General features: G+C 42.1%; 2 protein-coding genes across 13 annotated transcripts in view; one reads left to right on the top strand and one right to left on the bottom strand.

Annotated features, from left to right (window-relative positions):
- The window catches only part of RASA1 (RAS p21 protein activator 1), a 70,700-nt gene extending 59,198 nt beyond the window's left edge, over positions 1-11,502 (top strand). The window contains exons 22-25 of the mRNA XM_074813131.1: positions 439-527; positions 2,165-2,242; positions 9,523-9,657; positions 10,634-11,502. Of these exons, the coding sequence (XP_074669232.1) occupies positions 439-527; positions 2,165-2,242; positions 9,523-9,657; positions 10,634-10,717 (386 nt within the window). The 3' untranslated portion in view covers positions 10,718-11,502. The remainder of the gene's footprint in view (positions 1-438; positions 528-2,164; positions 2,243-9,522; positions 9,658-10,633) is intronic.
- On the bottom strand, positions 3,318-24,461 carry CCNH (cyclin H). 12 transcript variants are annotated; one of them, XR_012621702.1, is made up of 11 exons: positions 24,300-24,461; positions 24,086-24,208; positions 22,687-22,760; positions 22,206-22,416; positions 21,737-21,900; positions 19,490-19,560; positions 16,806-16,917; positions 16,190-16,250; positions 13,007-14,415; positions 4,288-9,179; positions 3,318-3,937 (listed from the first exon to the last, which is right to left on the bottom strand). XR_012621702.1 is itself a non-coding variant. In XM_074813133.1 (10 exons), exons 1-9 carry the CDS (start codon positions 24,414-24,416, stop codon positions 4,298-4,300), a joined length of 1,014 nt encoding a protein of 337 aa, XP_074669234.1. In that variant the 5' UTR covers positions 24,417-24,461; the 3' UTR covers positions 3,318-3,937; positions 4,288-4,297. The 12 variants fall into 12 exon arrangements, 5 of the variants coding, with proteins under 5 accessions (XP_074669234.1, XP_074669236.1, XP_074669233.1 ...); XR_012621701.1 differs by having other exon boundaries at positions 3,318-9,179; XR_012621706.1 differs by having other exon boundaries at positions 3,318-9,179; positions 13,007-13,819.
- Positions 24,462-26,168: the final 1,707 nt, after the last annotated feature.

Raw genomic sequence — 26,168 nt, 5'->3', positions numbered from 1 at the left:
TTGTATAACCTGTCAGAGCCCACTTATGTGGGTATACACAAATAAGGAAAAAGGTAAACTTGCTTTTTTTTAATTCTATAGGTAAATTTTTTTTTATTCTAACAACACATAATCTTCCTTTCAACAGAACTGTTTCATTCATGTGAAAATGGTTCTCTACTTCACCTGACTCTTAACACCACTTTATTTTGCATAGTTGTTCTGTATACAACTATTAGAGAAAATCAGATGTTCATATTAATATATTTCTGTGGACATCACTAAAGCAACAGAAGTTTTACTTTGCCAAGTGACATCTTCCACATGCAGTTCTGTTATAATATTAAAAATACTTTGTTCCGTGAAAAAATGTGAATTGGGGAAGAGCTTTACTTTCAAGTGACTGCTGTTAGTTTTAAATGGAATGGCCAGTAACTCTCTACTTTGTATTCCTGCCAGATTCTCCTTCCCCCACTGCTGCAAGAACACTGACGCTGGTCGCCAAGTCTGTGCAGAATTTAGCAAATCTGGTTGAATTTGGAGCTAAGGTGAATATAATTTTATGCACACAGAACAGACTAGAACTGTGTTTTCAGTACGTTTCAATGTTCCTCTGTAATACATGCAAAAATCTGTTGCCATTTTCTCATACGAAGCCTGACACATGGCTGCTTTGTCCTCATCAGCAAGGAGGCCTCGTTACTGCACTTTCTCTGTCCTCTTCATTTAGAACTAAACAGGGTTTTGATCTGAACTAGAGCAGTAGCATAAAGCCTGGTCGAATTGGGAAGAGGAACCCTAACCATTTGAGAGGAAGTGAGCTAGAAACTCACACTGATGACTTGGTACATCCCATGAAGACTTTGAACCTGGTGGTAGGAACACCAGCACTGGTCTGTGAAAATAACTGGTGAATGAATGGCCATATCAGTAGGTGTTACCAGAGTGTGATGCAACCATATATTGATGCTGTGAGAAGACAGATAAACTCAGCAGGCTTTTGATCAAAAGACAGCAGTGGAAGTATGTGGAATGTTTTTTTTTTTTCCGTTTGGAACAGGAAGGGTAGTAGTCATGCTCCAGTAGTTCCTGCATTAGAGGGGAGAAGTGGGAGAGGAAAGGCAGGCAGCCATCCCACCGCAACAGGAGCGTCCATGATGCTAAAACGGCCACATCTTCTTTTGGAATATCCATATCAAAAAAGACAACTAAAAATTGCTAGGGCAGGAATCTGTGATGGGAAAGAATCTGGAGGATAAATATTCTGCCTTAAATAGGTGATGGGAACTTTTTCTGCAGTTCCATTGATTATTTGATGGCAAAGGGGAGACATCTTCCAGTAACATTGGCGTGCTTTTGTACACAACCTTGAAATACATTGTGCACACATCTTCTATCTGTATATAGTAATTAACGTTCAGAGTGAGGCTAATCAGGCCTAAATTCTCAGCTTGGTACAGATTATCCAATTTTGAAAGAAATGAAGAACTGCCAGCCTCTGACTCTTCCCCCTCCCCTACCTTCACCATGCATTACTCCTTAGACTGGTGTTTTCTGTGTTGGAGCACTTCAGAGCACCCCCTCTATTTGTACTCACTTTCCTACTGCGGGGCGTAATTAATGTTGTTAATCAGCTGTACATATTGCACTAAAAAACCCCAGATTTCAATAAAGTTTCTATTATAACACTAAGGGAATGCCAGCAACAACTGGTCTGTCTTGGTTCCCAGGCCAAAACATGGTGGAAAAATAAGTCTGTTGACTTAAGCATAATGAAAGTGACTGCAGGCTGGCATTATAAAGTTATTTCTCTGACGCACGTAACTTGGAATGTAAGTGTTAATGGAAGAACAAGAAGGAAAATTTGTTCATTGCAGCTAGGTATCGAGAGACATTCATCTTAATGCAAATTCATGTCTTACGCATGCATAAGAAAATTTTTGAATCAGAGATTCTGAATCTTCTGAATACAAGAAGATAGTCTTCTGACTGTCTTCAGAACATCAGAAATTCACTTGAAAAAATAAAATCACTCCAGATGACATACTTTTCAATGTCATTTGTCTGGCTGTACTGTGTTCACTTCAGGTATGACAGTTATCTTGGCACTGATTTGTTCTAATTTTTAAATTAGAATTAGTAAATTTTTAAATTAGTAACTTTTCTAACTTTTTAAAATTACCAGGAGCCATATATGGAAGGGGTAAATCCATTCATCAAGAGCAACAAACATCGCATGATCATGTTCTTGGATGAACTGGGGGTAAGTGGTAAAAAAATCTTTACTGGAAGTTACATAGCAACATTGTAAATGAAAATTCTTTACATGATGAACTAACTGAAAAAGGCATCAGCTCCCACGCAGTTTTGAATGCTTGTAACTGAATAAATTTTTCTTACGCATGTTTAGAAACTGAACATTGCTGGCCTGTCATACAGAATTCAAACCACCAAATGTCACCTTAAGCTTTATGCATTTAATGCCTCTGTAGATATAAGAAGCTCAAATAGATTTTTATAGTTATGGGGATTAGAAATCTTGGCCAAAAATACAAATCTTTAAAAATATATTATAAAACAAAAATTCATATATATAACTTGTCATATGGTTTTGACCAGAGATTGAAATTATTTTTTGCTTTAAAAAACATTAGGTTGAATTTCAGTTATGCTTTACCAAACGTGTCACTGCATTCATTCTAGATATTGTAGTTTTAAAGTGAATGGCAGTTACTGTATAACTGCATGTTGAACTGTATATTAAACTGTTACTGTTTTGTGTATGATAGCAGTAACAGGAGTTAGGTCCTCATGTTATATACATGTATTTTTAAACCAAGAATTCATTTTAAAAAATGAGATTAAAAAAATGTGCCAAGCTTCCACAACTGATCCCTTAAAAGTGACCTAGAAGACATCTCAGAATATTTTGATAAGATGTAAAAATGAGTATGGCATTCAGGTAGGTTGCCATATGTCATCTTTTTCTGCTTAAATTACAACTTCTGCATATAATATGTCACTTTTCTTTAAATGACAGATTTTGCATGAGGTCTCTGAAAACTGTTGGCTTGGAAATAGCTGTTGGATTAATCTACGGGTTTAATTACATTATTGTTTTATGACTAGTTTAATGAGTTACTTAATAGTTACAGATTTTGCTGCATTTTTGTGATGCTGTTCTATCATCCAGATTGGGGGGGAAAAAAAAAAAAAAAAAACACGTAATGGATGGATTCCCCCTCATTTAGGGGAAGGTTATGAGTCTCTATATTCAGCGTTCTGGTCAGCTCAGTGGTAGTCTAGCTGTTGTGGAGGCTCTCAAGATAAACAGACAATAGTTAAAATTACATTTATTTTAATACAATCAATTGGCACTCCCGCAATCATTCACAAATGACTGATCTGAATGTCCCTGAGAGGAGAAAACTATTGCTGCACAAACTCCTAGGATTTAACAACAAGCTAAAATGCTCAGTCACCTAAAAAGTGAGGGTGCTCAACCTCAAGGAATTTCTTTGGGCAGTGTCCCAACCCAAGGGGGGAACCTCAAGGAGTTTCCTTGGGCGATGTCCCGAGCCAAGGGATGAGTCCTCGACTGCAGCCGTGTGTGGTGCTCCAGAGGGGACTGGCTCAAAATGGCTCCCCCAGGGGACTCCATTTGTACCCGAGCTGGATGTGATCTGTGGTCAGCATCAGCCTTGTTGGCTGAGGGCCCCAATTACTGTTAAACCCTGAGAACAAGGATGCAAAAGAAAGAATCAGCAGCTGCTGTGTCTCAACAGCCAGGAAGCCCCATCTCTGTCGGGGTGGGTGCACCTACCCCACAGTCCACCCCGTGACCACAGTCACGATTCAGCTGGTCTCCTTGGAGTGGTGGCACGGTCACCTCTTGCCTCCAAGGTTAAAAGGGAGCGCAGTCCCAGTGAGCTTTAATGCTTGTTGTGGATTGTCATTCCTAGATAATTACACAAAAAAATTTTAGAAGACATACTCTACTGTTAACATGGACTTCACAACCTATACACTATTATAACATAATATAATACAAACCATAATAAACACAACTACAATCATTATCAAAATTGAAGGAAACTAAGCGTTCTGACAAGGAAAATTCAGACATATCCAGCCAACCAGTTAATACAGGAACAATTGCCTTTGAGTCTCTTGCCACTTTCTTCATTTGTGAAGAAAGATTCATGAAGTAGCATTAACACATCTGGGACATAGAAACACCTTCCTTAATAACACCAATTTCAATCACATTCTTCTAAAAGATGCCAAGTTCAAAAAAAATTCATTCACCACCATGTTGTCATCCAAGTCTTGATTGTCCGTGAGAGTCACCATCACCATTGCCAGTAGGGGTGCCGAAGCCACCTGTTTTTCCAGGATCCTGAAAGAAAACAGAACTAGGCCTCGGATTAAAGCCCGAGCATCAAGTTAAAAGTCAGGAATTATCCATTCAGCCTTAGATAAAGGTGAGTTTTTCCACCTTTATCTAATGCCTCCCAGGCATGTAAACCCCCAAGGTTTTACTAAGGTCATAGGCACAATGCCAGTCAAAGGCAACTTTATCATGACAGGTTGGCCCACATATATTTTCGAGGGGAACTGGCCCTTATTATTGTTAAATATAGGAGTGTCACCAGCCAATAAACCTTAGGGTAAAATGCTGCTATCTGCATGTTCCCATAATTTCCCCTGTGGTTATTAACAATAAAAAACACTTGTGATAACCGTATGTCACAGTTGTGTTGTGAGACCTTGACTTGTCTCTTAATGAAACCAGTGGTCTGCTCTATTATGCCATTGGCCTGAGGATAGTACAGTGTATGAAACACCCACTTCATACCTTCTCCTTGTGCCATTTTGCACCACTGTGACCGTGAAATGTGATCCATTGTCACCTTGAACACTTTCAGGGATGGAGAAGGTACTAAACCATCCTTGCAGAACTCAGACTGTTTGGTCTCCAGTAGCTGTTTTAACAGCTGTAGCTGTAGTTAATCCTGACACCACCTCTGCTCCTACCATAATGTATCTCCTCCCATGAGAATGGCTTCCAGGGACCAATATAATCAACTTCCAGGTGCTCCAGAGAGCTTTACCTTGTTTGATATGCTGGGCTCGGGCTTGAATTGGATGGTTAACCTTAAGCCTCATTCAACACTGTGGACAAGCCGTAAGAACTGCTTCAGATGTTTTCATAGACATGGGCTATCCCCAGGACCAACACTCGTAATAGAGATCTGTTTTCCCTCAGTGGCCTTACTTCATGTGTAGCCACTCAGCCAACCGATCGCCATCTTCTTCATCACTGTCAACTACCCTAATTTGGGCCAGGGGATCTACTTGCTGACTCCATCTCGCAGCAGGGGTCCTGTCTCTTGCATGGCCCTTTACCCACCCCCACCTTCAGGGGTTGTGATCTACCTATTTCTAACAATTGTTGCCAGTCCTCAGCTCTCCAAGCCTTTGTATGGCCCACTTCCCACTGATCAGATGCCCACTGGCGTATCCACTCTAGCACCCTTATAAGCCAGTGTAAGTCAGTGATGCCCTTCTCTGCTGCAACAAGGGGGCATGCAACTCTCCCATCTGTGCGCTACCTTCTTCCTCCCCTATAATCATTTTACTGTTACCAGTTTCCAAGGCTGCTGCTTTATATTGGCATTTTAATCCTACTCGGCCAGTGGATGCATCAGTAAACCACACTCCTCGTGTCTGAACCTGTCAATTCGGGTGCCTCCTTGACTGGGGAAGGTTTATAGGGTTGGCCTGAGAAAACCAGATCTGGATTTACAGGCAGTTGGAGCTTGGAGATTTTGACTAACTCCCTCTAAATAAGCATACCACTTAGATACCATGGCCTTCTGGACTACCCCTTCAGGGGGAAGTGACCCCTGAAGAATCAAATTTGAAAGAAGAAAACGGCCTTGCAGTACGCTATTCTGTATGGTATATAACCTCTCTGCTTCCTTAACTGCCCTAGTAAGTGAGAGAAGCCCCTTCCACTCTGAATACCGCTGTTGAGTTTCCTTAAATGAAGTGGAAGAAAACAGGAAAGATCTAGCTGGTCCCCCCCTGTCCAATCTGAAGCACACCAGAATAGGAGCCATGTTTTGCAAATCCCCGCTCTACCCTCTGCAGGTCCTGTGGGTGTAAGGGCCCCAACCTCTGATAGGTCTTAAGTTCATCCTTTAGAATATTCAGGGCCTCTCTATGCTGTAAAGTCCAGTCCCACTCCCTATTGTTTCAAAGCAGATCATATAAAGGATGAGCAATCACCAAAAACCCTGGTAATGCTTCCTCCAGTAACCCCATGTACCTAGCAGGTGCTGTACTTCTGCCTTATTACCTGGAATTTGCCCCCTTTCAATAACTGATAGAGTATCATCAGGTACTGCAACTGCTCCAGCCACCCACCAAGCTCCTAAAAATGTCATTTCTTGCCCAGGACCTTGACATTTAGAGGGCGGAATGTCTTGCCCATTCTTAGTTAACGTGTCCCAAACGGTTTCAGCCACTTGCCCTACCTCTTCTCTAGTATCTGCACCAACCAAAATACCATCCATATGCTAATATCTATGGACACCTGACGGCACCTCTGCTGTGCTGAGAAGTTTGGCCAAAGCATTATGAGCAACAGTGAGATATTTATGTCCTTGTGGGAGTCACTTAAAGGTGTACTGCATCCTTTCCCAAGCCCAGGCAAACTGAGGCTTATCCTCGACCCTTAGGGGAATCATAAAAAACATCTCTTTAACATCTAAAGCAGCCATCCATGGGTGAGCAGTGTTGCTGTTACTATTGATGATACATTTGGGACAGAAACTGCTAAACGTGGGGTGTTATTATTCTATCTCTGATAGTAGTCATTAGCTGACCATAGCCACCACCCATCTGATTTATGGACTGACCAAACCGGAGAATTATAAGGGGAATATGTGTGACTTAGAACCTCTCTTTTCTCAAGATCGTTAACTACTTGTAAAATACCCTGTTTGGCAGCAGTCAGCAATGAATACTGAGAGACACAGGTTACTCTAAATTGCAGCAGTAAAGGAGCAACCTGCAAAATTCTTACATTGTCCCTCTACCTCCAAAACTCCACGCTCTGCCATCTAGTAAATACCATTGCTTACCTGCCAGCAGATCAAACCCCAATATATTTCCCTTATAAGGCCTCAAAATCACCTCTACATCCTCTTTTTCCCTGGTAACCAAATTGCGTTTGGCCTATAGGACCTTTTTCTACCACCTCTGTCACACCTATTATGTTTATAATCTTTCTTGATGGCCTAAGTCCTAACTCATGGGTTTGTTGTCTAAGACACTAATTTGGGCCCCTGTATCAATCAAAAATTCTGGATTTATCTGCCTAGGACCCACAGGGATATGTATATAGGGCTCCTTGTCAGCAGACTATTGGTAGGAATTCACCATGTGGAGTGGGCAGGCCAGCCCCCAAACAACAGCTTCTAGTGTTTTGACTCTCAATTCCCTTCTCAATGTCGCAGAAGGGTTAAATTCCCCTGCCTGAGGGAGTGCGGTTGCCTGCATTTCCCTTTGCTCTGGGGTCTTCCCCTCCAGCAGTTCCACCAACTTCAGGATGTGGATAGGGATGTGGTCGGTGGGTGTCTTGCGCATGTAACATTACTTGGGGTACCCGAAATGCCAACAAAGATCCAAAGATCGCTCCTTCCTGGATCCTAAGGTTGATCTGGCCTGCCCTGGGGCAATTCGAATTCCCAGCAAGGAGGCTGCTCAGGGTGCAGTTTTTGGCTGACTTTCCCGACCTTCCGATTTCTGTCCACGCCACCGCTCGGGTCAGTCCATCCCATCTCGCTCCCATCAGCCCCAGATCTTGTCAAAAGGGGCTGTATGAGCCCTTTCTCATACACCACCTGAAGGGAAGCTGCCTTTTGTACTCCTGCCAGTTCCAATAATCTCTTCACCTGGATAGTAACAGGTTCCCCCTCTCCTTGGGGTCCACACCCCCAGCCCAGTAAGCCAGTCGAGATGTTATTGACTGGTTACCTGCCAGCCTGGCACTTAAAAACACTCCAGGAACCAAGAACCCTCCTGCCTCATCATCACTTGACAGGATTTGATCCCCTGCCTTGTCCACAGACAGTTGGTTTCAGTTTTGCCTGGTTTACATGAAAACTTAGGAGTTCACTAAGCTCAGATCCTGCCCAGGGGGTCACATGGATGGTGGTTCAGGGGTTCCCACCCTGCAGACCCGTGTGCCTTTCTGTTTTGTTGAGAGGTCGCACATTACTTTCCTTCAGTTCCTCCATTTCCTTCAAATTTCTTTCATCAGACTCTCCCCATATGTCCCCATCCCACTCCTCAAGGTCCACATTCATAATTAACTTTTGGATCTGGACAATACTAGGGGGTTTTTTTTGCCTGTGCCAACATAATTTCAATTTTTTGTTCCAATAACCACGCTCACTCTCATAACACTTCTTTCATTAAACAATCAATTTCTGGTAGTTTCTTTAAATAACCTTTCTCCACTATTCCAAAGTAATCTTGCACCTGAATCAAACAGGCCTAAGATGGCGCACATATTCCCTATACCTCTGCCATCCCAAAAACTTCCATGGCTCTGTTCCAACTTTTCCACAACTGCCACCGGGTCAAACCACTTCTCCTTCACCCATTGTACATCTGGGGGAGAAGGGACACAACTGTGCCTCCGTAATAGTTCTGTCGACATCCTGCTAACTACACCAGTTAAAATGTTGTGGAGGCTCTCAAGATAAACAGACAATAGTTAAAATTACATTTATTTTAATACAATCAATTGGCACTCCCGCAATCATTCACAAATGACTGATCTGAATGTCCCTGAGAGGAGAAAACTATTACTGCACAAACTCCTAGGATTAACAACAATCCATAATGCTCAGTCATTCACCTCAAAAGTGAGGGTGCTCAACCTCAAGGAATTTCTTTGGGCAGTGTCCCAACCCAAGGGGGGAACCTCAAGGAGTTTCCTTGGGCGATGTCCCGAGCCAAGGGATGAGTCCTCGACTGCAGCCGTGTGTGCTGCTCCAGAGGGGACTGGCTCAAAATGGCTCCCCCAGGGGACTCCGTTTGTACCCGAGCTGGATGTGATCTGTGGTCAGCATCAGTCTTTATTGACCGAGGCCCCCAATCACTGTAAAACCCTGAGAAGAAAGCTGAGAAAAAAAAAAAACATCAATGGCCACTATATTTCAGCAGCCAAGAAGCCCCACTGTCGTCGGGTGGGTGCACCTGCCACAGTAGCAACACCAGAGCCCTTCTAGCAGGTGTGGAAATTGCAGTATACTCACAAAACGCATGCTTGTGGAGAGGAGGAAATCCCTAATTCATAAAAGAAAGATGGATTGGAGACTTGGGTGGGAAGACAAACACTGCAGAACTTGCTTGTGGTATAAAACAATCGTGTCGGCAGAGCTGTGGAGCTGCAATTTATCTCCCTGTATGCCCCCGTATTCAGCATCCTAAATCTGCTTTTTTTTTTTTTTGTTGTTGTTGAAGAATGTTCCTGAGCTTCCAGACACTACAGAGCACTCTAGAACTGACCTGTCTCGTGATCTGGCGGCCTTACACGAGATCTGTGTGGCACACTCAGCTGAACTCCGGACGCTCAGTAACGAGCGAGGTGTAATGCAGGTAAGCGAGAAGGGTTAAACAAATCACAGGCACAGACAGTGTGTGTCTTCAGTTACTCCTTATTATCAGGATTCTTTCATATTTCTGGCTAGCAGAATAACTGATAAATGTTTTAAAATAGGTGCATTTCACCAGGAGGTTATTAGCTGTAAATACTTAGTCCGTAGTTTTGTTTCTTTGTGCAACAAAACCAGAGAGGTTTTTTTAAAGTTTCCAGAGGAAGTTTTAGTTTCTAGAGGAAGCCTAAACCCACAAAATTACTGTCTCCTGCCAGGCTCTCTGGGTCATTAGTTTTAGGATCTTGGTTTTTTTCAGTTGAAAACTAAATTTACTTTCCTTAGCTTTCTATCAATGCCTCATTTCTGCTTCCTACTTTGCCAGTACATTTGTAAACAAACATGGCAGACTTCTAGCAAACCCCAACAGTGTGTTAGCTGTAGACTTTCTGTTAAACCTCCCTGTTAAACCACAAAGCAGCAAAAAGATCCATGGGCGGAGAGGCAAAGTTCGTAACACTGTTTTAGACTTCCTTTCGAAGGTAATGTCTTATTGACAAGGAAATCAGCTGTTTCCCTTTTTTTTAATACATTACAACCAAGTAACAAGTGATAGGACAAGAGGTAATGGCCTCAACTTGCGCCAGGGAAGGTTTAGACTAGATATTAGGAAGTATTTCTTTGCAGAAGGGGTTGTTGGGCGTTGGAATGGGCTGCCCAGGGAGGTGGTGGAGTCCCCATCCCTGGAGGGGTTGAAGAGACCGGTTGACCCAGCGCTGAGGGATCTGGTGGAGTTGAGAACTGTCAGTGCCAGGTTAACGGTTGGACTAGATGATCTTCAAGGTCCTTTCCAACCTAGATGATTCTGTGATTCTAAACTACCTCGTAGCAGGTCTGATAGGCTAATGCTGAAACTGCTTCTCAGGCAAGACTCTTCTGTTTCCAACTAACGTGTGGTTTTACTGGCTCTCTTTCTGCAGCATGTTCTGAAGAAGCTTTTGGCTATTACTGAACTGCTCCAACAAAAACAAAATCAGTATTCAGTGTCTAATAACATCAGGTAGCAGCCCTGTACCTGAATTCTGCATGGATCCAGCATGCCCAACATGGCAACTCACACCAGTATCACTTTCTTCTTGCTCTTGCCAAAAATAGCACACCCTGTCACATTCCCAGTGATGTGTGAACTATGCAAAAAGAAAACAAAGATTCTGTTGGTGAATGATTGTACCAGCAGCTTTTTAAGCTATCTGTGCAGGACACTTGCACTTTTTTTCCACTTGGAAACAGTTTTCACAACCTCTGAGCCTTGGTGTACAGTCCACCTTCCGCAAAGAAAATGCTGTGACTGTGTCTTGAACTTTGAAAATTATTTTCAGCACCTCTGATTGCCAAAGTTTTGCTATCTTGTTGGAAAAGAATTATCAACTGACATGAGAAGAAATGTGTTGTTTTGACAGCCACATATAACTGGATAACATTTCTTACTGTAATTTCTGACTGGTTACAATAATTATGACTTTTGACTGTTTCAACCACTTTTAACTTGTATTTACAGTTTCCAGAATTTGATGTTATGGTAGGAACAATCTTTACTGTACACTTTTTATACCATGCTGTTTCTCTTGCTGGAATCATGTTGAAAGAGAATATGCAGAATGGGTCTTGTCAGCTTTATTTTTTGATGTGCCACTGATTCAGTCTGAATAGTTCGTCCATCAAAACTGTATATCCAGATAAATCACAATGCTTTTGTAAAATGTTTACAATGGCAAATAATTTGAATTCAGTAAATTTATTGATCATTGTATCAGACATGCATGCATTCATTAAACCATTTTATAAAATATGTATTGGTTGGTCTTTTGTGCACTGTAAGTCTAGCATAAATATTATTTTTATAAGTGAAAAGTAAGTTTTTAAAATAAATCAAGCTGCAGATCAACTCATTATGGAAACTGGCTAACTGGCTGCTGTGGAAGTCTTTTACAGTGTCTGCACACATGATGTACTTCAAAATGTCCATGCAGTGTCCCTTTTTTAGCATGAATCCTCAGAAGAGCATTACCTTGTCCGCTTGCCTTAATCTGTACGTATGTCATGGGGTGAGAAAGTAGATGTTAAAACTGTTAAAAAGAATTAAAAACACGTAGTTGATTCAGAGGGTATTTCAGCATTGCCAGCTGTAACTTTTCTAGGCAGTGATCTAATGAGGAGTAACAGGATGCGGAGACTCACTGACAGGGCTAATGAGATCATGTCATAAATGACTTTCTTGACGGCGGGTGCGCAGCACAGTGGTTCTGCGCTTGGCAGACCAGGGTCACGCTCTTAACGCAGCCTAGGGAAGACACACCTGGTTGCTAGACCTTGGGACTGCTGAATTATTTTTAGATGGTCCCATAAAACCACTGCTTGACCTGCCACGGTCAAGCCTCTATTGCCAAACCACTGTCCAACTGCGTCTCGGAGGAAAAAGGTAATTAAGAATCTTTTTTCCTGCCCTGCTTAGTTCTCTCTCTGCGTACCGTTAGGTCACACAAGTCACAGTCCTAAGGTCACACAAGTCACAGTCCTAGCTGGCAACATTTTTTTTGTGTGAATGCTCAGCTTGCAGCTTCCAACCAGTTCAGAACCCAAGCACACGACTTAAAGTGTTTAGTCACGCTCCCTTCACTCCGATTAGGAAGGGGGTGTGTGTAAATGGTGCCAGGCTTTCTGCACTGAAATGGCAATAGCTGATTTTCTTCCCCAACTAGTCAGCTGATGACCCTGGTATAGGACTTGTCAGAAACAGTGCATAAAGTGGTTTATTCTGTAGATTTAGGTGGCTGGGTGTAGGTAGCGTAACATGGTAAAAATATGAACTTTAGGACAGATTTGGCTGGCTATTTACCAACTCCATGCAGTGATGAGAACAGAACTAGGAAACTCCCCAAGTGACATTTAGGTGCGTGTATTGTAGAGCTGCTTATGTTCTAAAACAGCAGATGAAAAGGAAACAGACTTTGCTCTAGGTTTGGAAGACATCAGACTACTTAGGAAGATTTAAAAAACACTCTTCTCAGTTGCCCCCAGGTTAAGTCAGTCACAACAACCTAATAGGAGATTGCAGCTGCAGAGCATGTCACAACAGTGTGATTATTACTTTCCATATTGTAAAATGTGTTGCTGCAGCCTCCTTGGTACGTTTGAGAAGAACCTTCCAAAAGTGCCAAGTGTTAGGGGCTCGGCTGTATTCTTTTAGCTGCTCCAGTGACAAGCTCAGGAGGAGGGGAGCGTTTAACGGCACTACAATTATTTTAGCAAAGTGATATGCTTTATTGCAAAGATATTAGTGACAGAATAAATACCTCATGGCACAGTGTAAGGAACCTGTGGCAGACAGGTTCACACGTGACACCACACAGTAGTTTCTGCAGTGGTAGGATTCCATCTTCCTTCAAGGTTACACTAAGTCCACAACATCATCATCAGTCCACTCTTCCTAATGGAAGGGGAGAAAGCAACGCCTTGAGCAAGGTGTTAATTGGGTGGGTTTTACAGTCAGGTGGGCCAGGCCACACCCAACTTGTAGGTACGTGGTACTACTGCACGTGCTGTCACAGTAACTTCCACTACACGTTACAGAGAATAACACCTAACTTTTCACATCTCTGAACTCTGCTGCCTGCTATCGGGAACAGACTCACTTAAATAGCAAGTTTAAACTGATTTTTAAACACAGCACTTGTCAGATGAGCGTTTCTGCCAGGACGCTTGACTGTTCTTATCTTGCACGCTCCATTTCTGACAACCAGGCAGCAATCTCTCAGTCCTGGTTAACTTAACAAGGCCAGCTCCAACTGGAAAGAATTCAGGCAAGGCCTACACAGAAGTTACTTAACAATATGCCTGGTTTTTGTTTCCCTTCACATTCTCATGACATGCCTGACCTAAGTTCATGGCCAAGAACCACTCAACAACTTAAAAGGGTATTTCCTTTCCTTAGAGTCCCCACCACCTGCATTTCTGCTCAGACTTACTCCCACTAAACATAAGCACAGTTAAGGGAGTTTCAAGTATGCCCTAATCTATTGCAAAACTCCCAAATTAAGTTTTGATTCCAGGGTTCCTTGGAAATGTTTCTTGCACACCCCTCTCAAGCAGTATTACTCAGTGTGCTCCTGTGCAGGGAATAAAACAGAAAAAAAACTTGGGAAGTATCAAAGGGAAGATTTTATTTTTTATATTTATTTTAGCCAAGAGTGGCTAATCCCAGAATACAGGCTTGACAGGCTCCTCGGACTAAGCCCTATTGCTTCTGCCAGCAAGCCCCAGTGGTTATCAAAACCAGTACCATCCTCCCCCGCCAAAACCAGCTACACTCTTGACAGGCAGCATTTACTACCTAACAGAAGTATTCCGTGAACAGAAGGAAGACTAAGAAATATTTTAACTAGTGGTGACTAAGCCGTTTAACCTTAAAGCTGGTTATCCATGCCTACTCTTGGAAGTCACGGAGACATGGTCATTTTAGCAGCCCCTTTTCAGCACCTGTTTGAGGTTTAGCTCATGCTTCTTCATTATGGACAACTATGTAGAAATTTCCACAAAAGCTCATATTGCAACCTTTTACTAATATCTTGTGCTTTTTATGGCTTCATCGCTTTGGCAGCCGAGTCATCTGTGCTCAAACAGTACTCTGTGTGTTTCTTCTATTATTTCAAATTGATGAGCTCTCCATATCAGTTACGGCCTTGCTATTAACTTCAGCTGTAAACTATTAAATCATGAAACAAAATGTTACAAATAGATTAGAACTGATTTTGCACTTGTATACTTCAGCCTACTTACTAACAAACACCGATAACAGCAGGTAACTAACTACAGGGTTAGAGAAGTCTCAAGGTTTGAGCAGTACACACAGGCTATAAGCTTTCAAAAAGCTAAGCAGTCTCCTTTATGTCCTGCCCAGCTCAGATCTGCTTTTGCATGTGGTAATTAACTCAGAAATTAAACTACACAAACACAAACCCTTGGCACTTCAGATACTCAATATTTTAAAATCCTGTATTTCAGGAGCTGTTAAATCAGTGCAAGAGCTTATCATGAAACGCTGCACACTATGTAAATTTATCCAATCCATTTATTGCTCTGGAAGAACTGTGAATATAAATTAATAAGAAACCCAAAAATCAGAACTACCTCAAACCACAGCACCATAACTAAAATAAGATCCCCTTGAAATTAAACCAGGGCCAGGAAGAAGTGAGTCTCCAGAGTTTAGCTGGAGCTGTTCTCTAAGTCATGTTCTCAAAGTTATGAAAGTGCTAGTTTTATGGAGCTGCCAGTTCCAATATGCTTTTTAAAAGTGGCATTTGGAGTAAACACTAGTCAAAGTTTTTACAGCATTAAATCATTATCATAAAATATGCCTGAGGTTGCACATTTTGTTAAAACATACTTTCAGTGCTGACTGTATTACAATATCGTTCAAATAATTTTTTAGATTCTAGTTCAACATCATATTATCAACCTACTTGATAGCAAGACTCATTGAATTACAAAATGCAGGATGTGTGTTTTTTTTATCTTAAGATTCTGACAGATGACCCTCTTCAGCTGTTAGCAAGTCTTTCTAAACATCATACTGAAGTTGTCTTAGGCTATCAGGATGTACAATATCTTCAGTATCAAGAGAAGTCCAGTTAAAAAGGGTTCTTCACAAAGCTACTCCTCCACCAGAATGTATTCTCTGCAACTTCCAGTCAATGTTACAAATGAAAGCTCTGAAAGGTGTTCAGATTAGACCTTAATTCTGTTTTCACTTGTTCAGTCGCCCTTCTCAGTCTATCTCCACCTTATTTATACTTGGTCTTATAACCTGAGGTCCTTGCTACCCATCTGTAGTTTATGCAAGCCTGGCGAGCAAATCGGCTGACGGAGAAATTTAGTCCAGCAGCTGACTTCTGCTTTGTTCAAGAAGCCAAATAAAGTAAACGTAAACAGTTTCAGAAACACTGGTCAGCAGAAAAATCGCCACATAAAACTTCTGTGAAAAAAGCCTGCTTGAGTATATATTTCAGCATATACTCATTTATTTCATCCGCATTCTGAGGCCTGAGATTCCACCTGTAGAGCCAGGATTTCTCCTGAAGTGTTCAGTTCCTGGACTTCCAAAACCTCCTTTCATGACAATATTCCAAATCTCAGTTTCACAGCTACTTCCCCTCACTGGCATCATGAAGTTTCACGTGCTGGAAGTACTAAACTTGATGTTGTTCTATGGTTGTTCTATGGTTTGTCAAAAGACTTCCCAAGGAAAGGATGGCCTGTGTGTTCTTCCTCCTCCCCACAAAAGACTGGAGTATTTAAGAACACTCCCAAGCACCAGCTAGTATGAACTCTGGCTCATTTTTCAAAAAAAGTTGAAAAAGATTCTGTCTGAGCAACACATAAAAGAATATTAACAGATGCAGAAGTTTGTCTCAGTAGCTGTGTCACTTTTGTCTCGGCAGTTAGAGTGGAAGTACTTGTACAATAGGTTTACTGACCTCATCCACTTTAGATTTCTTTGTGAGATAATCATCATCTTCATAACCTTTCCTCTTCTTCCTAACCCCACCCAGGGAAAAAAGTGAAATGTTTAGGTATTTTTATAAGTCAGAGTCTCCTTATTTGACCACAAGATTAGACTGCTTGTCACATAAAAAACTACCGAAGACTTTAAGCTAGCAGTTTGCTGGAAGTTCACAGTGGGTACAAAAGTGAAAATAGCAAAAAAGAAAAATCAGGAAGTCCTTTGTCATCCACATGACTCTTAAGAAAACATTAACCCTTTACACAATTCTAATCATGTGATTTTAAAGCCTTTGATTCTCATTACATGGGCAAGACCTTAGGAGCTACCCCAGATTCCAGTTCTGTTACAAAATAATCAGTCTTACAGCTTGCACTGCAAATCAGCACAAAAGAATGTATTTACATATTACTGAAAGCACTACTCCGACTCTTGGTTCTCAGCTTCCAGCAGACACTCATAATAGTAAGCACATGAACAGAAATCCTTTTGTGTATGTTTAAATGTTTCCATTTTCAATCACTCACACAAATTGTTTCTATAGCAAAAAGGCAGAAGTTTAACACATCAAAGACTAAGTATCTACTTACAAGTTTGCATTAAGTGAAAGCTCCAAGCTGTGACACTTCTCTAATTTCTGTTTTAGAGCAGCAACCTCTTCAGGCCTTGGCAGTTCATACTTCTTTATGAGATTTTTCATGCCTACAGTGGCAACAACACAGGTCTAAGCACATTATGTAATTTCTTCTCTACCTTGTATTGGGTTTGTGTGGCAAGGTTTTGTTAGCGGGAAGGGGCTACAGGGGTGGCTCCTGTGAGAAGCTGCCAGAAGCTTCCCCTATGTCCGACAGAGTCAACACCAGCTGGATGCAAGAGAGACCCGCCACTGGCCAAGGTGACAGTGGTAGCACCTCTGGGATAACGTATTTAAGAAGGGAGGAAAAAACATGCACAAGTGCAGCTGAAGAGAGGAGTGAGAACATGTGAGAGAAACAACCCTGCAGACCCCAAGGGCAGTGAAGCAGAAGCGGGGGGAGGTGCTCCATTCCCTGCAGCCCATGGAGAGACAGATGTGCCCTGCACCCAGGGAGGTCCACAGGGGAGCAGAATCCACCTGCAGCCCGGGGAGGACCCCACGCAGGAGCAAGGGGATGTGCCCGAAGGAGGCTGTGACCCCATGGGAAGCCCACGCTGGAGCAGGGTCCTGGCAGGACGTGTAGACTGCACTGCTGAGGAGGACAAGGAGGAGGAGGTAGAGAAATAGGGAGCAAAGCTAAACCTGGGAAGAAGGGAGGGAGGGGGGAAGGTGTTTTAAGATTTGGTTGCATTTCTCATTACCCTACTCTGATTTAACTGATAATAAATTAAACTAATTTCCCCAAAGTTGAGTCTGTTTTGCCTGTGACAGTTACTGGTGAGCGATCCCTCCCTGTCCTGATCTCGACCCATGAGCCTTTCCTACTATTTTCTGTGCCCTGTCCAGCTGAGGAGGGGATTGATGGAGCAGTTCTGGGGAGCACCTGGCATCCAGCCAGGGTCAGCCCACCACCCTCATGAATTCCACAAGCTTATCGATCAGTAGTATGGCTACTTTTACTGCTTATCCCTCGCAGTTAATCTTGAGCCAACAGTTTGCCCTCCCCTCCCTCTAACATGAGCACAGGGTACATTTTCAAGCAGCTTCTACCAGCGAAAAAAAACCTACACCAAAAAAAATCAGAATGGTACACAGAGGAAAAAACAGAATCTAAGAAGTCCACACCTCTAAGGTTTTGAAAGCATCATATCTAGTTTTCAGACTCAAAAGACACTACAAGGCAACACACAACATATTGTTAACAGTTCAGACAGAAAGCTTACTGAATAAAATCCTTGTATTTGTGTCTACTTAAAGCAAGTATTAGACATTCAAAGTATGAACTCCTCCCAAACTGCTTGCTTACAAAACTTCCTGTCCCACATAGCACTCAAACTTCAGAGGATCAAAGATTACGTATGTAAGACTTAACTGTTATCTTCCATCCAAGGATTAATTCTGAATAATATCAAGGTACAGCCAAAGCTGAGCACAAAGAACTACACTGAAACAGGCTGTCAGCATCACCAGTTCTGGATTTCCTCAAAGTAAATTATAATAATGTAGAGTTCACATTACTCTCCTAACAAGCTTCAAAATATACAAGTATTTTTTACATTCAGCATTGTACCTCAGTCTTAAAAAACCCAAGAAGACTGATTGCAGTCTTGTTAAGAATGCAAATTAAATTTACAGCTACCCTGCAAGAATCAAGATTTTTTTCCTGTACCATCAGTTCTACATAACCAGTCATTTACAGATGCTTCAAAATTTCCTCCCAGCCATCATATGTTCACAGAGCTACCACCTCTGGGCTAAAGCTACCTTCCAGAATAATGCAAGCGAAGAATAAGGGATCCCAGCATTCCCTCCGCATCTCATCAATGGAAATCTGAAGACTAGATTTGTTCGCAGGGAGAGAAAGGGAAGAGCATCCCAAGTTTTATAAATCCAATTTAAATTGAATTTGTAGACCCCAATGACTTGTATGGTGCATTCACCACTAAGGTCAGCTTAGTCAAAGGACTGCATTTTTAATGCTACCACTCTGCCATTTTAAATGCATGCATTAGCTTAAAGCATTAAACAACTGATTACTTGCTGGAAATTGCATATCCCAGCCTTTTCAATTAACTAAAAAACAGTAATAATCAGTGTAATACATTCCCCTTAGCTAAACTACGATAGCATTCTTGATATTTTATATCAAACAACTTTTGAAACATCTTTATGGATGCAAAACAGAAGTGTAGTATAAATCCTGTCACGTAACTTAACGTTAAACATTTAGCTTAGAAAATGTACCCTCTGGTGGTAAAAGTAGTTATGTGCAGGCTTTTGCCCGAAGCTGCAATTTTTAAGACCCAGTGACTGAAGAGTCATTTCATCCTGACTTACAAAAAACATTATTTAGTTCCCAAAATATATTTCCCACTTTGGAGTCAGCTGCTAGCACTAAACTGACTATAGCACCTAATGTTCTGAGAAGCATCAGGCCCTTTGCCTTTTAATCTCACTGGAAAGGCTCAGTGTTTACAACCTTTGCATCCACATCATTCTACTTGCCTTGTGCACGCCCCGAGATGAAGAAAACCACCTGAAGCACACCTTCTCTGCTTCAAGTTTTTGTTGTTTGTAAAAAGATTGTTTTCCTCCTTTAGAGATACTGTTTATCATATTTTTCCAGTGTTTACTTACATTTCAAGTCATCCAGTAGCTTGGCTAAGGATGTTCTGTTTTCTTTCAGTGTAAGATTTTCTGATAAATAACTGCAAAGAGATACGGAAAAGTAAGTTCTTAAGTGTCGTAATTATTTAATTACCATTAGTTAATAAAATGTGTGTTATTTATTATTTACATCTGCTACAGCTTTATGATTAGACTTAGCAGAAACACTTTGACTACATAAATGCTATAAAGTGATAAAAAACCTAATCTGTCACTTGCAACATTCTTCTTCTGGAAGAACATGACATAAGTATCCCCTGGCCACATAAAGAACCAAAGTTCCAACACTGCAGAATTAAACATTTCTAAGTGACCCTCACTGACTTAAGTCATCTTACATTTAAGGTTCTGTGAAGTATCACATTAACATCACACAGTATCACTGCAGGAAAAGCAACTACTACAGAAGAGCAGTTGTCAGAGAGGCCAACAGGCAGCAAAGCTTGCAAGACAGGACTGCTTTTTTTTGGCAGCTGAAAGCAAATCCTAAATACTGTACGAGTCTGTGGGTCCCTTCCTCTTCCCTCAGTGATTCAGACCTCCTTCCAGTAAGAACATTAACACATACACCTACTACCTGGGTAAAACCTGAACACCTGTGAGCAACAACCCTCACCAAGACCCACAACTATCACCCCTTCCCAGGAAGTGCGCTTCTGGATAAATTACAAAAGTCCAAAGACTCCAAAGTGTTTCTATCTGTCCAGGTTGCGTTAGTGTCACACTGAACTCACAGACATACACAGCTCTATCAGCTGCAGCTGCCAGGCTGAGGCACAGCCACCATGATGATGATGGTAGTTACTACAAGCTGACTGGTAGCATCGCTGCACTTGTTCAGCTCAAATTTAAGAGCATTATTTAACCTCATGCTGATACCAAAACTGAAGATTAATTTGGAGCCACCTATTAGCCAGAGCACAGTGGCACCTGTTTCTTCCTGAAGCTCTGATTTTTTCAAGACTGACCTATACACTGATATCGTGGGAGTGACAGGTTTTCAAACCTTCCATGTTCTGTCCCACCTCTGCAGTCAGACCTACTCACAGGTCCACAAGACCTGAGCTGCAACAGTTGCTTCTCCCACATCCAGCAGCTCAAACTCACGTAAAACAATTAAGTTATAAGGTTATAGCAACTCTATGGTGCAGACAGGTGACAAAGACTTGCATTCTTGATGAATATGCAAAGATAAAGTTCATATCCCTTCTTTCACATGCCACCTGCAAACCTTTTCGTATTTCTTTTTGTAAGCATGCTTTTCCAAATTTTGGCACAAGCAGTACAGAATGCAGATCTGGGAATGAGATCAACAAGTTTCAAGTTATAGTAAGCACCTGAATGTTTTTACCCTCTTTTGTGAGGACAGTGAACTCCGTAGAGGATACCCCTTCACTGTCTCGAGATAGGAGCTTCATTCTGAGCAGGCGGAAGGAAAGCTTTAAAAAGAACTGCTTGCATTTAGCATCACCCCTTGTGCCTGCAGGCATTACACTCCAGATGCAAAACGCTCACACGTGATTAAAATGCTCCAGATACAGCTACTGACAGCAACTACTTCCTTTTTTCTGGAGAAAAGAGTATGTTTTGTCCTTTAAACGAACTCAAACAAACCATGCATTTCAGTAATGATACCAAAGTGTTTGATAATGCCTTTGCAAACACCAGGGGATAAACCACAAAAAGGAAAGAAGAGACTGACTTAAAACAGCACCTCACCGTTAGTCCGTTTCCATGGAAACTGAAGTCGTACCAGCCAAATACAGCACCTAGTTTCCACATGACTAGTAGCTGTCAGTTCAATGTTATTTCATTTGAATCTGAAAAAATCTTAAAAATCTTACTTTAAGTGATTCTTTATGTGTTTCATACTCTCAGTTTCTACAGCATTTCCACTTTTTTCACTCTAATCTTCAAGATAAGTCTGAAAATCCTGTGCTGTTCTAATTAGGACAGTCATCAGTTTGAATTTTTTTTTTCCTTCTTCCAAAGAAATATAAAAACCTGACACCAACTAATTGCATTTATCGACTACTTTTTGAAAACGGAAATTAAAAAAAAAAAAGTACCACTTCAGTTTTGAAACATAAAGAACGTATCAGTGTTAATCAGTAATATACATTTCTACTAGTTAAGAATGTCCGGAGCAAAAAAAAATGTATACAAGAAGCAAAATAACTGTTTAAATCATACCCATAACAAAAAATAAAACACTACCTTTCCATACTAATTCCTGCTCTTGAACCACTAGATAATATGGCAGTGAGAGCTATCTGTGAGGGAGTAAAGAGAAGATACGCATCTGTCAGAGCCACTCGATTGAGGAAGTCATCAGCTGTTTTCCTCAAAACTTCAGGATTCTCCAGCCTTGGATAGCGAGTCTAAAAAGTAAGTATTTAGGATAAAGTAAGTAGCTGTTCCTCGTCTTCTGGCTCATGAGCTCAGAACACACAATTCAACAATATTTTGTAAAGCTAAAAAGTAGCAGGCCATCTTCTTATTCCGAAAATAATCAAAGGTGCTTAAAGACCACAACTAAAACAACTTCCTGCAGATATTTGCCTATCACTTTAGAAACTAGAAACGAGATCACTGGCGCAAAAAGAAATAAAATTTTCTAATATAACCCACTACAGATTTGTATTATGTTAGTATAGAGAGTACGTAGCATATAAAACAATACTACCTTCAAATCGATTAGAAAACCCTCAAACGGCCTGTATGGGTTGTGGACGATAAGATGGAAGTTCAGTTGCTGAATAAGGAGCAGTTCATATTCCAGTATTTGTTCAAGAGCTTTTTCCTGTCCAAGGGGACTTTCTCGAAGATTACCAACAAACTGTGTACTGGACACATTAAATTCATCTACTTTACAGGCCAAAAATGCACATGTTAGCCTTGAGGAGGGGAAAAAAGCAAAAAATTAACATATGCAGCATCCATCTTTTATCAAGAGTTCTATTCAGAAAATTTATAATCTTCAAAACACCACGTTCTGAACACAGCATACTTTTCCAAATGGAAACTGAAAGCGACTGTACTTTTGTCTTTACCCATATTTAAGCTCTCAGATTTCCCTTCTCATTTTTTCAGGTCGTCACAGATACAAAGATTGTTCCTCCAATGTTCTGCTTGATAGAATAACTCAAGACGCATTGATAACTCACATTATTATCCGAGGATGATACTCCATCACCGAGTTATTGAGGTAAAAGCGTTTGAAATACATGCAAGCTGTTCCCTAAAATAAAATAAAAGGGGAAGGAAAACTAAGTACAGAGCAAAAATTGATTACAAAAGAAGAAAAATAAATAACCAAATCACAAAACAGAACAGGCAAGTTTGAATATATACTAGACATAAAGGATACACTACAGCACCAAGACGCACACAATGCCATGTCACTAAATATTTCCAAGTCTAATACATTTATGCCTGCAGGAGCCTTACAAAATGGCAGCTTGGTTATCTTTTCCTCCATTTTGAGACATATTTAGCAAGACAAGGCTCAAAAAGCCTACAATATCTTTGTGAGAAAAATATGACATTTAAATGAAGTTTAAAAACCAAAGACTGAAAAAATTAGCCTGAAAATTGTGAGTAATCCCAGCCACGACATCTGACTTCTGGGATCAGTCAGTTTCCCAACACATTTAACACTGATGCTTCTCTGTGTGTCTGGAAGTACTGCTGACAATGCCAGATTTCCAAGCTGATCTGAACGCCATTTTTCCAAATCCACTACCTGGTGAGTCTGATCCAGCACACACACTGTACAGGGCCCACTTCTGAAATATAAGGTCTGGCTCCAGAGAGCATGTAACGGCTGCCTACTGCTACGTTTCAAACACATCTTCAGACAAGACACTCTTCATCTTTGTTACTCACCACACCTGCCAGAGACAGAGAGGACTGACAGGGGACAATACAGGTTATACATCTTAATGGCTAGGTGACAAAAAAGCGCAATTTCATTCCCTGCTTCAGCTGTAAGTCCTCACTCTCTTCTGAAATGCACTCTTCTTCGTTCAAGATAAGTCAATTCAAGTACAATTTTATTTTTTTCTTTGTAGGTTAGTTTACTGCCAGTATGGATGCTTAAACCAGCTTGCTTTGTGGTCAGACATGCATCAGTGCTTGAGAAACAACTGGATGACAGCTCAACTTTGGGACTGCCTCCTTTAGCTAGTGGGGTCATTTTATTGTATTATCAATCCATATCGCTAGGTTTGTTTCTACTTGCTTACTTGCTTTACTTTGCTTAAGGGAGAGGAAAGAAAGCAGTTAAGTCATCCATGCATGCGTAACGGCCGCAAGAAACGGATGCAGTTGAGAAATAACTCTCTTTTTTTTTTGAAATGGCTGCGCTGTCCAGAAAAAAAGGAAAAGATAAAAAGCGGTCTGAAGCACAGACTGCACCATCGGAGGACAAAAAACTCAAAAAGACATCCGTGCTCTCCAGAACAAGCCAAAAAAGCGAGGGAACAAGAGGCAGGGAGAGGGCAAAGCCTGCCGCTAGCCCTCAGAACGCCGCCCAAGCCACCCCGAGCTGGCACTACGGCTTACCACCACAGATCTCGGCATGGCAGGCTTGAAGACAGCGCAGAAGTCCAGCAGCCGCTTTTCGTAGTACTTGCATATCGCCAGCTCCTCGTGGGGCTCCAGGAGGACTTGGTCGCTCTGCTGAACCTTGAGGGGAACAAAGACGAGACTGGCTCAGGGACTGCGTTCCAGCACACCCGCCCGCTGCTGCCTTTCCCCACCGCCCCCCCCCCCGCACCTTCCCGCTCGCCACCGCCTTCCCGAGAAACTTGCGGTTGGCCTCGGCCCGTCGCCGCGCCAGCTCCTCCTCGCTGCGGAAGGTCCAGTGCCGCCACTGCGTGCTGCTGTAGTACATGCTGCCGGGACGGGCGGTGATGGCGGCGGCGGCAGCGGCACACGCTCCCCGCCGGGCGCGCTTTACGGCGGCGTACTTTACAGCGGGCGCGGGGCATGCCGGGAGGTGTAGTTTGGCGGGAAGGGCGCTGCCGCGGGGCGGGGGGTCAGCGGCGATGGCGGAGGTGGGGGGTGTCCGCTCTACGGGCCGGCAGCCTTGGGCTGAGGGAGCTGGGGGGCTGCAGACAGCTTGTGGGGGTCGGCGGGAGGTAACGAGCCCGGCGGGAGGGCGCGGGAAAGGCCCCGCGGGCAGCGGGGTCTGGTGTAGGTCAGACTGAGCTACTTCTCCTTGGAGCAGGGAAGCTGCGCTTAGCTGATAACCACCACACAAAACCACCCCCAATCTGTCACTGGGGCTTTTCATGGAATAAAAAACTAGTTTGTACGGGTGAGGAGACTGGGATCGGGCCCAGAGGGAGCCCATGGTGTGTGTAGAAAATCCTGAAAATGAGCAATACTCTTTTTTTTTTTTTCTTTTTTCTTGTGAAAATGGTATAGCAAGCCGACACGTTGCCCAGCATGAAAGCTACACGTGGCGTGGAGAGCCTGAAGCCATAGCACTATGGTGCCAGCAAAACGTCTGCTCCACTTAGACAGTCTTCTCACCGACATAGGGAATAAACCTCTTCACACCAATCTAGCACTAAGAAGCAGGCGTTCTCTATTGCAGCGCTGGATGCTCAGGGGATCACTCCACCTAACGTGTGTACATTGAAAAGTTCACCCTTTATATACCTTAAAGACATAAATATTAATACATTTTCCAAGAAGCCTCCGCCTTTCTACCTATCTACTACATTTACATAATGCTGGCGTGGCAAAACTACACTACGAACGCAGGAACGCACAGGGATGGTTGTTTGAGGAGTTACCCCCCTACCCCTTTTTCCCTTTTATGGTCACGAGTCTTTTGAGGACAATTTCTTCTCCTTGCATGCTTCCCAACTCTTGTCTGGCCAAGCTGTTCTTTCTTCTCTGCCTTGTTTGAGCAATTCTGCCAGGATGTATCTATTCTCAAGGTTAGGATACCTTCTCTGTACACTTTAATCACTCAGGTCTTGTTAAATACAAAGTTAAACATTGTTTGAGGAAAGAATTTCTCAACATCCTTAAAAATCTTACAGGGTGTGCCACGGCCTGGTGTGTCCATGGATGGTGCAGGGGTTTGAGCTAACAGCGATCCTACTTACATCAGGTTGCCATAAAGCATGGCAATAAAATGCAGCTTCATGTTTTTTCAGGCTTTTTAAAAATACCGTGTAGCATGCTGACATCAAAAAAGAAATTCACTGGTCGGTTTCCATCCATGTAGCTATGAAACCCTGTAATTTATCAACAATAATAACACTGTTAGGAAAAAAAGAAAACAGGGAGTCCTTTATGTACAAATCCATATGTACAAAATGAAATCAATCTTGGTGAGTTTTCAAAGAAATACGTGAGAAGAAACAGTCCTCTAGCAGTTCTTCTAGTCTGTAGTCCTATCTCATGTCAGGGTTGATTTTGCTATTGTTATCCCATAAATTGATGTATTGTTTCCATAAATATCACTATGAAGGTGATTTAACAACTCATCACGGTAGGTTGTCCCATCGCTTCATCAATTGTATGGTTCTCTCCAGTATATTGCATGTTTTCTCTGTTGCTGCTGTCATTTTTAATAATTAACCAGCTTCTTTTATATAGACAGGCCAATAGCATCGACATTTAGATA

Source organism: Strix aluco, chromosome Z (genome assembly GCF_031877795.1).
Source record: "Strix aluco isolate bStrAlu1 chromosome Z, bStrAlu1.hap1, whole genome shotgun sequence".
In the NCBI taxonomy this organism is placed as follows: Eukaryota; Metazoa; Chordata; class Aves; order Strigiformes; family Strigidae; genus Strix; species Strix aluco.
Note: the sequence above shows the minus strand (reverse complement) of the source record. Positions and strands in the feature narration are given on the sequence as shown.